The sequence below is a fragment of the Leptodactylus fuscus genome, chromosome 10 (assembly GCF_031893055.1).
Source record: "Leptodactylus fuscus isolate aLepFus1 chromosome 10, aLepFus1.hap2, whole genome shotgun sequence".
Classification (NCBI taxonomy): Eukaryota; Metazoa; Chordata; class Amphibia; order Anura; family Leptodactylidae; genus Leptodactylus; species Leptodactylus fuscus.
Window position 1 is genome coordinate 48,858,263 of NC_134274.1, and position 18,305 is coordinate 48,876,567.

The window sequence follows — 18,305 nt, forward strand, 5'->3', positions numbered from 1 at the left end:
GAGACTGAACCATTTCTTTACCCGACAGTCTGGTACGTGCACTCAGGACTCTGGCAATTGAGAATTGTTTTGCCTTTGGATTGACATAGCCAAGTATGACATTTATTTGCTGCAATTCTGACTCTATTTGGCCATGGGATTGTGCAGGTTTGTCAATTTAACTATTTACGGAATTTAGATTTTAACTGAATCCGTCTTAGGAGGAGTTCATATGGGCACTTATTGTCTTTTATATTGCTATAGTAAAAGTTACATTTTGTTCCATGGTGCTTTACTGTTAACTACTTTTGGACCTGAACAACTTGGTATGCATTCCTTCTAAGAACCTCATTGGTTCAGGATCAGAGAGGAGACGTTCACCAGAGTCTGCATATGTTTCAGCAGCTCAAGGGTATGCATGTCATGTCTGGCATTATTTGTCAGCCGCTGGTCCTTGTGCAATAACTCAGACATCATCAAACTATACCCTGAAGTAAAAATTGGAAAACTCTGAGATAAATTGTATAGTAGCTACCAGGAATGTAACAAACGGAGGGATACAGGGCCCGTGGCCACCTGGAGATGGCCGGGGCTCTGGGCTACCATGATAGCAGTCAGAGAAAACCTGGTCCCCAACTAATATACATCATCTTAACTGAAAGGAGCCCGGCATTACATGATATCTGTACACACAGCTGGCCTCATTCATTAGTAGCCTGCCCGGTGGAGAGGATTAAAAATAATACTTATACTCACCTTCTGACGGACCCAGAATCGTCTTCAAGGCCCTTCCAGCCTGTGGCTTAGGTCATGCACCCAAAATGTGAGTGCTGGGATCAGTGATTGCAGTCATGTTAGTGTGCCGATGTAATGACATCAGTGCGCCCCACATGACCACTGGGGCCCAAACACAGGTCCCAGCATTGAAACCTGGAGCCTGAGACCTCAGCCATATGCAGAAGAGGACTTAAGATGCCAAAAAGAGTCAGACAGAGAAAAGATGCCCAGGAGAGGTGAGGTAAGTGGCGTTTAAGTGTTTGTTATTTTGAATCACCCCCCTGGGCTTCTACTTTTTATACAGTCCCTGACAGAAGTTCTGCCGCTTATCCATGTTGTGGAATTAAAAGCTTATAACCTGACTTTAAATTCATCTATTGGTTTTAGAAATGACTCCTATGAAAGCTGAAACCCTCCCAAATGTGTTTTTTATTAAGAAAATAAATTGGCTTCAATGGCGAAATATTGATCTTTTAATTAATGAGCATAGAAAGGTCAGATTTTGGCAAGACAAAAGTTGTGTCGCCTTGTCATGTGATGCACCCAATCCTAGTGTACAGCCTCGCCGCTGCTCACTAATTGATCAGTTAATTAGTGGGTGTGTATAAGAAGAACTCCAGCACCCCAGGACCTTCACTTGAACTGCAACTTCACCTCTGACAACATGCCAAAAATCATCTCTGCGACCAAAGCCTTGAAAATCAAGAGGCTGGAGACCAGATCCACTGCAGAGGTGGCCGCACCTTTAATGTGTCTCAGCGTCAAGTACAAAGAATTAAGAAAAGATCTGAACAGACTGGAGATGTGTTTGACAAGCCCAGGTCCGGCAGACCCCGCAAGACAACTGCTCTGGGAGAACGTTTGTTGGATAGAAAATCAATAACCAGCCCCTCTTCCACTGCAGCAGAGCTCCAACTGGCCTGGTCACCTCAAGTCCCTGTGTCACTAGAACAGTTTGTAGGATTCTGCCTCGAAATGGCCTCCATGGTAGAATCAGTGCCCAGAAGCCAGCGCTAAACAAAAGGCAATTAAAGGCCCACAGCCTGCTAAACAGACATTGTATTTTTTTTTTGTACTCACTGTAAAATCCTTTTCTCAGCCTCCTAGTGACCACGTCTACACCCCTTGGTGTTGTGATCCCCAATGAAATAAGCGAGAAATAACATTTATTTGCACACTGCAGGCTGCTCTGTCCCATCCAGTGTGAACAACGCCATGCGAGAACCCTTACAGAACCATGGTCTAGCAGGGACCCAACTATGGTATGTCCTACTTCACAGCTAGGGTTTTTAGGAACTCCTAACATGACAGCGTGAGTTTAAACAATCCTATGGATATACTCATAGAATGTGAACCTACAACTAGCATGATTTATGACATATGTTATCGATATATCCCCTTTAAATTAGATTCCCAGAATAAGGAAGTACCAAGAAATTTAAAGGGGTTCTCCCATGAAAAGCATCCTATCTATACTGCTAGTTTATGTGGATTTAAGACTTTTCCTAAATACATTGCTTTATCAAAACTGCTTTGTTTGGCCGCTATCTTAATTTATTCACTTCATTGTTTACACTGCATCTCTATGGCCACTGGGCTTATCTGCTCATTTCCCAAGTGACAAGGGGGAGGGAGGGGCTGACAAGCAATGGAGCTCCTCAGATAGGGAAGGGGGGAGGTGAAAGCTCAGGGTTTTCTGATTCTGGTTCAATTGAATTTGGCTGATAAGGGCTGAGGTAAGGAGTCTGTTACCTCTGTATGTAATGCAAGCTGACTCAAATCCAGCTCTGCTACATCAGGGTCATACTGTGGTAATGCATTTACAACCAATCCCTCATTACTGACTGCAAACATAGCAGAGCAAGTGAAACCCCGCCCACCAGTGAAGAGAGCACAGAGCCTGCAGGTTGGTGAACAATATCCCTTTAAGCCTGGTACAAAACTTATTGGGTTACTTTATAGGCAAGTTTTTTTGTCTCCAATCAACAAGAACATAAAACCGGTTTTGACATTCCTCACCAAGACTGACCATGTTGTGGTGCATATTATTATGTATCATAATTTTTTTTTATATTATATTAATTTAACATATTTATAATTATATTATATTTTTAATTCCGTGTATTAGGACTAGAGATGAGCGAGTTCTATTCGAAACGGCCGTTTCGAATAGCAGGCACCCAAAGGAATGAATGGAAGTGGCCGGGACGCAGACTTTGCCGGTGGCCGGCCGCTTAACTCCCTGCGTGCCGGCTGCGTCCATACATTCCTATGGGTGCCTGCTACTCGAAACGGGAGTTTCGAATAGTACTTGCTCATCTCTAATTAGGACGTTTTTCCACAAAATCATAGCGTCTCATTGATGTCGTATGTAAGTGATAATGTCTTACTGATAAGTATATGTATTTCTTGTTGCGCATCTAGAGAATACTTTGGGTGGGGTCTTAGCCTAAGTTGTTTTGTTTTTTTTCTATGTAGATTGTGAGCCCCATATAGGGATCACAATGTACATTTTTTGTTTCGCTATCAGTATGTCTTTTGTAGAATGGGAGGAAATCCACAAAAACACGGGGAGAACATACAAACTCCTTGCAGATGTTGTTCCTGGCGGGATTCAAACCCAGGACTCCAGCGCTAACCACTGAGCCACCGTGTCCCCCCCCTCTAGAGAATACATTTTTGTTACTAGTCACTCTGTAGTTCTATATACTATTCTGTATGCTTTTCAGTACTGCATTTCTTCAAATTCCTGTAACATAAATGGTCAGGTTATAAACCGACCTCTCAGCCCCTACCCCTCAGGTACTAGAAAAACTATATATCAATCATCTTGAATCCTAAGAAAGAAAGATGTCCAGCGTGTTGAAGTTATCAAACGATCGGTATATATCAGTGCAAGATATAATGGGCTGCATCATTGGTAACCACAGCCAATTATTATCTCTTTTCAGTCATTAAGCACTTATATTATTATTCTGGTGTCATTATAGTCATTGTCTAACCATCTTTGCATTAACCTGTCTACAATGGTATATTTATGTGATAAGCAGATGGCGGAAGGATTCATGAGCTCCAATGTCAGGTTCTCTGATCAATCCCTAATATATTACTGACTGTAAGAATATATGGTTCAATACCTGTGATAGTCTTCTTAGGTGAGCTCAGATGTTTTCTGTTATCTTCAGCGATCTTGTTTGCATTTTTTTCTTTCAATCCATATAATGTACTGTCAAAAGACAGACACTTGTATGACACTGTGGACTCTGCCGCAATGGGATGATCGGATCTGTTATTTGCATCTAACATCGGGGTGACGTTCTCTGATCCTGTTGCGACCAAACGATCTGAGGGTGGCTGAGAGACATTTTTAGGCTGTGAAATATTTTTCGATGACACTGGCTTTGATTCTTCATCGCTATCAAATCCAAATGGATCCTCCGCCATGTCATCGTCGTCGTCAACTTTGGTTCGCTTTGGGAGGTCTGCAGCATCTGGCTTGTGATTCTGTCTCTTCTGTCCTACTTTGGCCACGAATGTGGTCTCGCCCCATTTTGTGCTAAGAGTGGTTCGTTTATTGGAGAACACTTCATCAAACTTGGAGCTTCCATTTCCACCCTTGCGGCTGTACGTTTTTCCAAATCTGGATGTCATGTTGAAGTCTGTTTCATATTCTCTGTAACAAAAGAAGAAACAGTATTAAAACTAAGTGCATAATATAGATTTCCAGTAGGAATTAAATAATGATTATACACAATGTAACAAATGTTTATTTTTGTTTTGTCTTTGTTTCAATAATGTTATATTCTGATTATTTAGATCTTTAAAGAATATTAAATGCCAATTTCAACTCAAACTTTGCTTTTGGTACCAGGACATCGATATTTTAAAATCATATATTTTAATTAACAAGCATATCATATATCTATCCATACATGTATAGGTGAAATATTCTAGACTGTTCTGAAAACTCCTAACATTTACATTATTCTAGCCATGCCTAGACGTCAGTAGAATATTCCAGCCGTCTGCCTGTTTACTATATAAGCACGTCTGCTGGACAGTAGTCCTTATTGTAATTGCAGTTACAGTGTGATAATGGATAGCGATATAGTGTGAGAGCAAGTGCAGCAACTGAATAGGACTGAGAAATATAGTGTGTAGTTAGATGCAGAGATGGCATCAAGAGGATGTGAGTCCCATATCTCGAATCAAGTCGGTGAGATCCTTTTGGTTGGGGTAGTATCTCTCAGTTTCTTCCCTACTGACACTATAGACTGCATCAGTTACATCTTCTTCAAAGTCTGATGTGCCCCTTTCTTCTGGTGATGGCTGATTTCTTTCAGGAGGGGCAGGTATGGGGGCTCAGTGCAGTGTGGTACCGGAGCAATTGATGATGGGATATCAGAATACGCCACTGGAGGAGCATTCTTGTCACTTCGACGTTTGGAAGGATCGACCATGCAAAAGTAGAATTCTGCTGATTCGTTTTGCTACATATGTGGTGAATTCATCAAGACGCAGGCCAAGAAATATTGAGTGAGAACATCGGTCAGGATGTGTGAAGCCTATAAGGTATACTTCGGAGTACAGGTTGGGGACCAGGACAAACCCTGGGCACCTCACTAAAGTTGTGAAAAACTGCAAAAGAACACTTGAGGGATGGGGGGAAAGAAGAGCCATGAAGTTTGCTATTCCAAGAATTTGGCGAGAGCCTACCAACCACCTAACCAACTGCTACTTTTGCATCGTTGACCCTTCTAAACGCCAAAGTGACAAGAATGCTCCTCCAGTGGCGTATCCTGATATCCCATCATCAATTGCTATAGTACCACACTGCACTGAGCTCCCATACCTGAACCTCCTGATAGAAATCAGCCATCACCAGAAGAACGTGGCCCATCAGATTTTGAACAAGAAGATGTAACTGATCCAGTCTATAGAGTCAGTAGGGGAGAAACGGAGAGATACTACCCCAACCAAAAGGATCTCAACGACTTGACATGAGATATGGGACTCACAAAGTCCAATGCTGAGCTACTGACATCTACACTGAAGCAGTGGAACCTTCTGGACGAAAGTGTTCAAGTTGCGGACCAGTGGAAACGTCGCTACCAAGGACAGTACAACAAAAACATGATGGGAGATTACATTTGGGGACTTGCTCGAGAAAAGTGACTTAGAGTATAATCGTAAATCTAGAAAGCAAACACTTTTTAGTTGAATATCTCGACTCTTACAGTCCTGTATAATGACATTATTTTTCTATGACATTTTGTTATTGTGTATGAAGCTAGACGGCTGAATATAGTCATTATTTTTACTAATATCAGGCATTTTTATTGTTTTCGATGCCCTGGTCATAAAACCAAGGTTGATTAATAATAATTAGTATTTTCTGTAATGCCAACCTATGCACTGCTAGGAAATAACATCTGATGATCAAGGACAAAATCTCTGTTACATAGTGTTATCTATCCTTAGGATAGGTCATCAATAACTGACTGAGGAGGTGCAATACTAAATGCCTCCACTTCTCAGGCCAATGACACTGCATGTCCTGTATTCAGCTCAGTACCATACAAATGAAGAGGGGGGAACTGCAATGAACATTGCTGGACCTGGGATTCAGTGAAGATAAGCAGCAGAGGTCCTGGCACCTTGAACGCCAAATACAACAAAACATGAGGACATTACTAGGAATCCCTAACTGAGGTAGTATCTCGCTACACTGTTATCAAAGCCCAACGTGGGCGAACAGCACCAAATCCCCCCTGGGGAAAGACCTTGTATTATTTTGTCTTAAATGTTACACATACAGTTAATGCTAGGTTCACATCTGTGTTGGAATCTCCGGTGCAGAATCCACCAAAAATTGTAGGAAAGAAAAGTTCTGCAGTATAGAAATGCCAGACATGTGATGGGGCCCGCAGGTAACTCCTGTTTAAGGCCCTGTTCACACGGGACCCGGGATGGAGTATTTTGGTCCCGATTGTAATGCGGGAAGCCGCGACAGAATAGGACCAAAATGTGCCTGCTGTGACTGTTGCGGCTTTCTGCTCTGGAATAGGCCCAAATGAATGGGCCTAGTCCGGAGGGCACTGTCGCGAGGTGGACGCCGGGACTGAATCAGCCGCGGAATCCACCAGAAGAAAGGGCAGCTCGCTTCTTTTTTCTGTGAGCAACAACATGCCGCTCACAGAAAAAAGTAAGCTAGAGGTCTGCATAGACCTCTATCGTGAGGGGGCAGAATCTGACGTGGATTCAGCACCAAAGTCCACCCCCTCTTGCCCCGTGTGAACGAGCCCTTTGAGGACGTGCTCTCAGTCATTCGGGTCTCCTACTGGATCTGAACAATGGAGAGCCCAGGGCAGGTTAGCACTTAGCCTAACAAGGTAGGACAACCATAACATAAAAAAAATGTTGTTAAATCAGAATTAACTTATTACAATTTTTGTTTTTAACTCAATTAGCGTTTAAAGATATTTACAATACCTAACTAAATAGTCTCCAATGTTTGGCACGATTGTTTTATTTTTGTGAAGGTCGGCAAATCTACAGTGGATAAAAAAAAATCTTTCAAATTTCAAGCTGAGTACTTGCGCTCAGTGCCCTAGGGTAGCAGAGAACTTGCGTCCACAGTAGCATTGATCTTATTCTTTTTTTATTACATTTGTATGATTATTAGGTACAGACATGACACGGGAGATAAAAAAAAACAGCACCTGAGACACACTGGTATCCTCCGGCGTCCCCACACTTAACACAAGCTAGAAAGAAATTACTGTCACAGATCCCAAAAATCTGCTTCCCCTTACACGTCTTTCCTCTGCATAAGAGGCCTGTGATTGTTAGTTTGTACCACTGTAGTCAGAGTGAATGGGTATGAAAAATGCCGGCAGGTTTCCGTCTCCTGCTCAGTTTCGGGCAGGAAACGGAAACCTGCAGAACGGAGGCCGGGGCGCAGATGTGAACGAGCCCTTAGGCACATGCTGTTTTATATACCGCTAGAAAGCACAGTCCGTTTTCCCGTTCTGTGCCCTGGTGTAAGAGATATCGGTGCCCTTACCAATATCTCTTCACCGTCAGAAGGGCGTTCCTGACAGTCTAGCGGTCCATGGCACTGAGCGGTTTAAATATGGTTATGCTCATGGGAAAAGTCTTTTAGAGTCAACAGCTTGCACCAAGCAGTCAGGCAATTCTTATCCACTCAACATGAACTGATGTTTTAGACCTTAAGGCTGGGTTCACACAAGGTTTTTGGGTCCAGAACCTGAGGCAGAGGCCACCTCAGGTTCCGGTCCAAAATACGTGTAGCTGCGACTGGATACTGGTGCAGTGCACCGGCATCCAGTCGCACACTCTGCTCCGGATTAGGCCCAAATGAATGGTCCTAGTCCAGTGGAGGGAGTGTCTTCAGGCTGATGTCGCGAGGCGAGTCTGCCTGAAGAATGAGCATATCCGTTCTTTTTTCTGGGAACCGGAACAAACGGCTCCCAGAAAAAAAAAAATAAAATACGGCCTCAAAATCCTGACCAAAATACCCAGTGTGAACTCAGCCCAAGTAAAGCACACACATTAAAGTCACCAAATTCAGGGAGACCAGGTAAAGATCTAACAGACAGATGTAGCCGTGTTAACCCTTACTCCAGCAACTAGTTAAATTGCTGCAACGTGATCTATCACAGAAGACAATAAAATGCGTGAAAAGAGTCACTGACTTTTGTTTTTGCGGTTTTGTTGCTTTCTGTGATATGATATTGGGCTGCAACAGTTTAAGGAGTCCTGCACAGAATTGTACTTTACTATACACGGAGTTTTTGCGGCTCTATGTCTAGGCCATACTGAAGAGCTGCAAAATATGGAGACGGACCTTTATCTCTCCTTATTTGTGGCTCTGTCAATTCATTTTCAATATATGGGTCAGTGAAAATCATGGCTACTAATCCGTGTCTTATCGATGCCGTGTTTACGGACCCGTAAACCGTATGTGAGCATGTGTATACACATGCTGTGTCTACAAAACTTAAAGTTAACTTTGCAACATCTATATATGGTGGAAACCAGACTCGGAGAGACTAGTGGAAAGAAGGTAAAAGTTCAAGTGGATAGACAGACTTCACAGCTGGCCACATATATAAAAGAGGTATCATCATGTACAGCAGGTATACTACTTGTGGTTGTATACTGGTTATAGTCACTAGATGTACAATAAATTCAAGGTGCAGGTTCCACCTCTCAGACATGCACCCTCTTCATTACTACTTAGGAACTTTTCATTTCAACGGGATTTCCAGGGCGACCAACTGATAACCTATCCTTAGGATAGATCACTAATGGGAGAGGAACATGTGGGATGCCCAAAGATCAGCTGGTTAAAGAGGCCACGGCACTGAAGCATGCCTGAATACCAAGTACAACGCTGTTGGCTTTGAATGGAGCTGCTGCTGCACAATGTGACATCAGCACAGGGAAACTGCCATGTCATCTTGAACCAGCTGATCAGCAGGAGTCCTCTATATCGGACCTCCAATAGTCACATACCCTAGAAAATCTGAATAGTCTTTAGCTCTTGAGAAAGGATTTTGTACACAACACTGCTCTATGCCATGAAAAAGCTCTGGTGACTGGAAATAAATAATATTTCCAACCAATAACTCGCCCTTAGTCATCAAAATCTTTTATCAACCCTTTAGCTGCTGCCAAAGACCCAACAGATTATATGATCACATGGTTTATCATACCAAACAGTGTCAGACTAGGGTGTATAAAGTCCACTAGCACAATTCATTTCTAGGGGCCCCATGCAAATATTACCCAACAACCTTTTGATTTGTTTTATCCCAAGGTCCTCATGAGTAGTCTGCTGACTGGTTCTTTCCATGAACCAGGGCTCTCTCAACTCTGTGGATCGGGAACACGCAGCTCAGACAACAGTAGGAAACGCTAGGACAGGGTTAGGCCCTAGCTGTTGTAAAACTACAACTCCCAGCATGCATACTTGCTCTGCTGTTCTTGGAATTTCCATGGAAGTGAATGGAGCATGTTGGGAGTTGTAGTTTCACAACAGCTGGAGTGCCGAAGGTTGCTGACCCCTGCGCTAGAAGATTGTTGCTAATTGGGGCCCCCACTGAAGTGATGAAAGTATCGTCTAAGGAAAGGATATATACTAGCTGACTTGCTTCTGTGTCTATAGGAAGAAATCATCAGCACCCAATCTTCAAGAAAATACGTTTAAAGAGCTCTTTGATGTCCTCAGGCACATGTGGTTTTGTATACTGCTAGAAGGCCGACAGTGCGTGAATTCAATGCACTGATGGCTTTCTTGTTATGTGCCCCTGGGCCGTTACTGATCTCTGCTCACTGTCAGTAGGGCGTTACTTACAGTCTAGCTTGGCTGTCAGGAACGCCCCCTTGAACAGTACTCGTCTATAGCATTCCTCATAGCACAGCTAGACTGTCAGGAACACCCTTCTGACAGTGAGCAGAGATCGGTAACGGTAACAACATCTCTTGCGCCAGGGCAAATAAAAGGTAAGTCGACAGTCTGCTGAATTCAGCACACTGTCTGCTTTCTAGCGGTATATAAAATCGCACGTGCCTGAGGATATGAAAAAAAAAAAAACATCACAAAAGGAAACCTAAAATAAATGTTATATACTCACCTATCTGTTTGGCCAGCAGAGAGTCTCCTTTTGGGTCCCTGGTAGAGATGAGCGAGTACTGTTCGGATCAGCCGATCCGAACAGCACGCAAGCATAGAAATGAATGGAAGCACCTGGTACTTCCGCTTTGACGCCGGCCGCTTAACCCCCCGCGTGCCGGTTACGTCCCTTCATTTCAATTCGGCTGATCCGAACAGTACTCGCTCATCTCTAGTCCCTGGTCTTCCTGACCTCTGGCCAGCACAGGAACATGTTTGGAAATCTGTGGCTCAGCAGTGATATTCTCTTCAAACAGCGCTTTAGCAGCCAGCCACCAACTGGTTGAAAAGGATCATATTATTCAATCACTTTTTTTTTTTTTTTTTATCGTTAACACATCAGAATAGCCTTAAGAAAGGCTATTCTTCTCCTACCTTTCGTTGTCTTCTCTGCGCCGCCATTCGCCTAAAATCCAGTTTTTTTTGTTGGTACGTAAATGAGCTCTCTCGCAGCACTGGGGGCGTCCCCAATGCTGGCAGAAACTCTCCAGCGCCGCCTCCATCTTCTTCTGGAACAAGGTCTTCACCGCGTCTTCTTCCCGATGGTGACTTCTAACTTATAGGCCTCGGGCAAGCCGACTGCGCATGCGCGCTGGCCACGAGAAAATGGACGCTTACAATACTATGTAAGCGGCCATTTTTCTTGTGGCCGTGAGCATGTGCAGTCGGCTTTGCCCTAGGCCTAGAAGTTAGAAGCCACCGCTGGAAGAAGACCTCGTTCCAGAAGAAGATGGAGGCGCTGGAGAGTTCTCTGGCAGCATTGGGGACGCCCCCAGTGCTGCGAAAGCACTCATTTACATACCAACAAAAAAAACGGGATTTTAGGTGAACGGTGGTGCGGAGAAGACAACGAAAGGTAGGAGAAGAATAGCCTTTCTTAAGGCTATTCTGATGTGTTAATGATAAAAAAAAAGTGATTGAATAATAGGACCCCTTGCAGTACTCAGGCATAGGCAGAAAGTCCACAAAGATTAGGGCCCATAATGGAGACACTCCATTGGATCCCCAAACAAACTGACAGGAGATTATATACAGTTTATTATTTTAGTCCTCCTTATGTGTTAATAAAACACCCCTTTAAGTTGATTAGTCACATTAATAATTGGGTATTTTGTTGATTAATACACTAAGCAAGGTTTCTAACCCAAAGTGCTATGCCCAACACTGTTCTCCGTCCCCATCTCTTTGAAAGAAAGGGTAAAGCCAGATTTCAGGAGGAAAAGAAGAGCGTATTAGAGCAATGTGCAGCATAGCAGTCTGAAACAACGGAGCCGCCCCGGTATTCCCGATCGGTCATTTGCTTATAGTAAAATAAATGTGTGTGCAACTGGGGCACACGTTATCATAGGGAAAAAAAAGTGTTAGAACCAGGTGATCTATCTCATTTTGTTTCTGGTATAAAATGCTCCACCCTGGTGACAGACTCACGTTTTGTGTCAAAAATCCTCTTTAAACATAAAAGTATCATGCAATTGCTTCTTAGAAGACGCCAACGGTATTTTCCAGGATCTATAGGATGGCCTTCAGTGTTAGATCAGCCGAGGTCAGACTGTTGGCACCCCTGCCAATCAGCTGTTTTAATAGGTCAAGTGTGCAAATGAATGGGAAACTGCTGAAACAGTGGACCCATGTGGATAGAATGACTGATGCAAACATTGAAGATGCCAAACAGCTGATTGGCAGGGGTGCCAAGTCTTGACACCCACTGATATGATAGTAATGGTGTATTCTAACCAAGTGCCACAGTTCTAGCATCAAGTGCAAAATTTGATAGAAGAAATATATCACTTCTAAACCACGTATACATGGTTGTAAGGTTGGTTGATGTCTTACTGCTGAGAAAGAAAATAGGCATACAAAGTAAAGGTCTATGTGGCGCAAACGGGGCAAGGCCGTGTCTGCCAGAGCACATAAGGGCCCATCAGTCTTTAGGCTAGAGTCGTGATGGCACGGGTGCCAGAAGTGGCACTCAAAGCTCTCTCTGTGGGCACCCATCTGGGGAACAGATTATACTGTGTGTGGAGCAAATTATACTATGTGGGGGTCATTTTGCAGCAGATTATACTGCGTGGGGGCCACTGTGGAACAGATTGTACTGTGTGGGGGCTACTGTGAAGCAGATTGTACTGTGTGGGGGCTACTGTGAAGCAGATTGTACTGTGTGGGGGCTACTGTGAAGCAGATTGTACTGTGTGGGGGCTACTGTGAAGCAGATTGTACTGTGTGGGGGGCTACTGTGAAGCAGATTGTACTGTGTGGGAGTCCTTCACTATTGATATCACACAGTATCTGGTTTTATAGCAGACGTGATATTATTAGAGGTCATAACAACATTACGTGGTCACTATAAAACTGCTCTGTGCGATAATTGTTCAAAAGTACCAAATGCAGTACAAAGTTGGTTGCAGTATTGAAAGCTCTGTAAAGCCCCATTTACACGACTGTGTTCTGTGGGTCCTTAATTCTGGGTCCGCACAGTATTAAGGTTAAATTGTGGTGTTGGCACTTTGTGATAAATTAGTGGGTTTTAGGTTGCAGTTTGGGCACTCGGTCTCCAAAAGGTTCGCCACCACTGGGCTAGAGGGTGGCATTTGATGGTGACCACAGAAGAAGAGAAATTCTCTACAGTCAATTTGTATGCAGATTAAAAGCTGACACAAGAGGAATGTTCACTATATAACCTCCCCTGCAACAGCATAAAAAATGGATTACAAGCAATTTTAGTGGCGACAGACTCCTTCATGATGCATCCTGCATGTACCACCATACTAGATTACAGATTTGCGTGGGACACCATCTCTCTATTCTAGATTGTTTCTGAAAAAAACACCATGACAGAGCTGGGTGCAAGTTTTCATTACACCCACAACAGCCGCCACCACGTAACTCTGGGACTTGGGTTCTGACAAAGAAAATAAAAAACTTTCTTATTTATTGAAAGCTTGGTGTTGGTTTTTCCCAAAAAATTGGTCAAAGACTGGGGAATACACTATCACAAAGGATCAACCAAACTAAGGCCTTGTTCAAATCTGTGTTGGTATTTCGTCCGGGAGAGTCCGCATGATGAACCCCCAAACAGAATACCAAACGCAACGGCAAGCGGTGTGCAGTGAAAGCACACGGACCCCATAGACTATAATGGGGTCTGATTCGTGCAGGCAGCGCGGCAAGCACACGGACCCCATTATAGTCTGTGGGATCCGTGTACTTTCACTGGCACAGCGCTTGCATTCGGTATTCCGTTGGGGGGGGGGGGGGGGGGGTCCTAATGCGGACTCCCCGAATGGAATACCAAACGCAGATGTGAACAAAGGGTAACCTGTGACAAACATCTAACATACACCTTTCTGCAGCACATCAAATACCGAGCTACCTATCTCACATTACCCTTTCTTCCTTAGTATTTCTCTTAGTAAGCTGTAGTTTAATCTCCAAACTGAAGGATGTTCACTCAAAGATCTACCAGATCCTTCAGCTGACAGAAAGATTGCTCTGCTTGGATACAAGGAGAGAGAGGAGCGTCTAGATGCTAGTTTCTATTGTTTTGTTATACATTATCTATGATCACCAATACATACAGAAGCTAGCCACAAAAATCTGGGGACCTTTACAACACTGACTAGTAAAACCCAAGCTGGACACAAATCCACTACCAGCAACCCATCTACTGAATGACAGATGACATGTTCTAGGTATACAAGACCTACATTTACCATCTACTCTATTGTGTCCATCAACAGAGAGTCAAGCACTGGTTAAAACCGGCACTAAAAGACTGGCGGACATTACTAGTCAAGGACCAGGGACATCACTCACATACGTCACCGGTCTCAGTGGTCACGAGGGGCGCAGTACTTCAAGCATGAATATTAAACTAAACCAGCAAACAGAGGAGTATGCTTTTTTAATTTTATTTTTCACCTCCCTTGGATTCCACAAGGGTTGATCCAATGTCTAGACAACCACTTTAACACCTAGCGCCAAGCAGCTGCTGTCAAGGGGAAAAAAAAGAAAAATCATGAGATTCATCACTAGAGGCCTATATGATCATGTTAAGGATACAACTTTGTCTCACCAGCCAACCAACATATAATATTCTGGGCATTTGTATATAGAAATAAAATATGACATGTACAGACATAGAGGAGGGTGACAAAGTAATCCAGGTTCTCCATCTCTGTTATGTCTGACATGACCTTTTCAAGCATAGCAGGAGGTAGATCTTTGGTGTGATGCAGACTCTGGGGACGCCGTCATTGCACCAAAAACCAGATGAGCATATTAGGATTAAGCTGAAGAGAAGGAGAAACAGAAGTGTTGCATTCATGTGAATTCCAAGTATCTGACTGTTCTGGAGATAAGACACATAGAAATGGAGATCTTTCTATACATTGGATCTATAACTCTGATACAGGAGAAACCTCTTCATCTAGAGGGTAAGAGGTATCACCAGTGTCAGGGATGCTTTACATTACCAGCAGTGAGACTTTGGCACTCCATTCCACAGGATGTTATTATTATTGATACAATGCACAAGGACCACAGGGCTGGTGGATGACCCACTGATGATGAAGTAAAGGGTCCCTCTATTTGACAGCACTATGCATTGGGCACTGCTGCTCTTTTCAATTCTATAGGACTGCCAGAAATCGCCTACTTTACGGCAATCCCATAGGAATGAATAGTTGCAGGGCAGTGGATGTAGGAGACCTTGTTTTATTAACTATTTATTGCACCTAAATAGGCCATAAAGACCATCCGCATGTCAGACAACAGGCCAACAATCCCCCTTTCCCTTGTCCACCAATAGATGTCATCACTTCTGTAACTAAAAGCATAGTCTGTCTAAAGTGATGTCACCAGTGATGTCATCAGCAGACGGCAAGCAGTAGATCTCTTTGGTGATGTCATCCGGTCCCTGGAAGGTAAATAAGCATGATATATATACATAATAGATAATACTACACAGCAGATCGGTATAAGTATCAGCCACAGCTTCTCGTAAACAACACGTCTACACTGTGGCCTGGAAACAGCCGCCTATAGGACGCAATGAGAACAGATTGGCCAGGCCAGGGGAGAGCAGCAGGGCCGGTCCTCACAGGATCAGCCCGTGTCTAGTGAGGAGGGGCCAGCCCGGCACATTCTACCAAGACCCTGAAGTTGATCCCCAGGCCGCTGGAAAGTTTCCTGCCCCCTCCCGCAGGCCACACTCAGCCACAGGAAACTTCCCCAAAACTCGACCACAGACAGGCCAGGGGCGCTAGGCCGCGCGGCCCGGGGCAGAGTGACAGAGCCACAGGGAAGCCACATCCCCGGGCGTCATACATGCGGTCTCTCCCACCACTAACCCTCCAGGGGAGAACTCACACGCTCTAATCCCCAGGGCTCCACTCAGAGCTCGGCGCCTCACACTCAGCAGCGGCCGGTCTCCACAGCGGCGTCTTCTCCTTCTCCTCCGCTCCCCCAGCAGGCAGGCACCGCAAGGAAAATAACGCGAAAACCGACAGGAAATATCCGGCTGTTATTATTTAAACAGGGCCCGGGAACATCCCTCCGCCATTTGCCCCCCTTCCGTCACTACACTCACACAGCGCCCGGCCGACCAATCAGCGAACGCTTTACTCAGCCATTAACCAGCAGCCGGCACTACGCATGCGCCACCAAGGGCGGAGACCGGCTAATGACGCAGAACTGTCCACGAAACCAATAGGCTGATCACAAACACGGAAGTTGCGGGGCATTGTGGGGCTAGTAGTTTTACAGAAAACTACTAGTCCCAGAATGCCCCGCGAGCTCCGTGTTTGGCTATCAGCCCTGACTGTCAATGATGCTGGTTTCTTATTGAAACCTGCTATAGTAACCCGGGCAGGTCACGTGCCCTATCTACTTACTGATCTCTGCTCTTACTCACGGCCGTCTTCGCTTCCACTTCAGCCCTGCGGGGGCCTCAGCAGCAGAGTCGTGATATGAGACTCGCAGGCCCCCTGGAGGGCTGAAGTGGAAGCGAAGGCAAGAATGGGGCTCGCTGAAGTCTGTGGCAAGTTTATTTGTTGGTTAAACCCACAAGATTAGTTTCGTGAGGTTCACTGGGAAGTTTGTTCTGACCCCATATGTCCAACCCAAAACTGCTATCATTATACACGGTAAAGGGGAGTTCTGTAGATAACAGGGCGTTCACACTTGTGCTCGTATCCGGACATGCAGGACTTTGTGTCCGTGCAAAAAAAACACCAGGATTCCCCGCGGAGACGCTGCGTATAGACACCAGCGTTTTGCTTTAGGCCTAGGTCACACGGGGCAATGGGGGCGTATTTTGATCCTGATTTTGACGTGGTAAACCGCGTCAGAATAGGACCAAAATACGCCTGTCGTGGCTCCCGACAGTCGTGACTTCCCACTCTGGAGTAGGCCCAAATGAATGGGCCTGGTCCGGAGCGTGCTGCCGCGAGGCAAACGGCGTCGCCGAATCAGCCACGAAATCCGCCTGAAGAAAGGGTAGCTCACTTCTATTTTCTGTGAGCGGCAATGTGCTGCTCACGGCAAAAAATTTGCGGTCTAAATAGACCGCTATTGTGAGGGGGTGGATTCTGACGCAGATTCAGCACCAAAATTCGCCCCCTCTTGCCCTGTGTGAACGTTAAATACCCATTGAATAGGTTTTAAAATTGACCACAGGGAAGCCGTCCCCTATGCAGTTTGTCCTGGGAAAAGGACAGAGACACGGGTGCAAGTGTGAACATTCCCTATGATGAGCAGTGGCCCCTGGGAAGAAACAGAGAAAACAATGTTACTTATCTCTCCTGGGCTCCGCCATGACTCCCTGCTGTCTTTGGTCCTCTTTAGGGTGCGTTCACACGGAGGAAAGTGGAGCGCAATCTGGCATGTATACACGTGCAAGCAGATTACGCGCTCAAAATGCTCCCTTTCATTTCAGTGGGAGTTAGGAGCGTATACGCCGCATTATTTTGCGCCTGTGATTTTGCGGCTGCATAAGATGGCGACATTATTTAGGGGCAGCACGGTGGCTCAGTGGTTAGCACTGCAGCCTTGCAGCACTGGAGTCTTAGGTTCAAATCCTGTCAAGAACAACATCTGCAAGGAGTTTGTATGTTCTCCCTGTGTTTGCGTGGGTTTCCTCCGGGTACTCCGGTTTCCTCCTACACACCAAAGACATACTGATAGGGAATGTAGATTGTGAGCCCTATATGGGACAGTGACTGACAATATCTGTAAAGCGTTGCAGAATATGATGGCGCTATATAAGTAAGCATAATAAATAAATTGAGGGGAGCCGAAGACAGCAGGGAGTCAGACTAGAGCTCAGGAAAGTAACAGCTTTTTTTAATATCTGATCAACTCCCCTGCACCTCCAATCATTATACTCAGGACTCTGAATAATAGTTCTTGGGTGTTAAAAACCAAACATTTGGGGTTTTGCCAAACTGCTAATTTTTGCAAAATTTGCAAGAAATACTGTAGAGGCCAGGTCACTATGGGACATAATACTGTGTGAAGAGGTCGTTATGGGACATAATACTGTGTGCAGGGGCCAATCTGGGAAATTATACTGTCTGGAGGACAGTATATGGAGCGTTACACCTTGTAGGGGTCAGGAAAGGGGGTGGGGGAGTCCAAGACAAAAGTTTGTTATGAAGCCCAGTCTTTGTCCTGTAGATAGATATATGTATTCGGGGATCACTCAGTTTCTGCATTGAGCACGCCCCTTAATACAAATTGTTGACATGGTGGAATCTGGCACTGATTTTGCAGTGGATTTCACCCTTAAATCAGCTGCAGATTCTTCTCTCATTCTCGTTGAAAACAATCGTAGAAGGAGGCTGCTTGA

At 44.7% G+C, this 18,305-nt stretch overlaps 1 protein-coding gene across 3 annotated transcripts in view; it reads right to left on the bottom strand.

Annotated features, from left to right (window-relative positions):
• Positions 1-16,075, bottom strand: part of WAPL (WAPL cohesin release factor) — a 50,168-nt gene extending 34,093 nt beyond the window's left edge. For 2 of the 3 annotated variants that reach the window (XR_012711772.1, XM_075258435.1), the window contains exons 1-2: positions 15,827-16,075; positions 3,894-4,429 (exon numbers count right to left, since the gene is read on the bottom strand). Coding sequence is in view for 1 of the 3 variants with exons in the window: in XM_075258435.1 (XP_075114536.1) it covers positions 3,894-4,407 (514 nt within the window). In the remaining 2 variants the exon portion in view is untranslated. The remainder of the gene's footprint in view (positions 1-3,893; positions 4,430-15,826) is intronic. The other variant, XR_012711771.1, reaches the window with a different exon arrangement.
• Between the last annotated feature and the right edge of the window lie 2,230 nt (positions 16,076-18,305).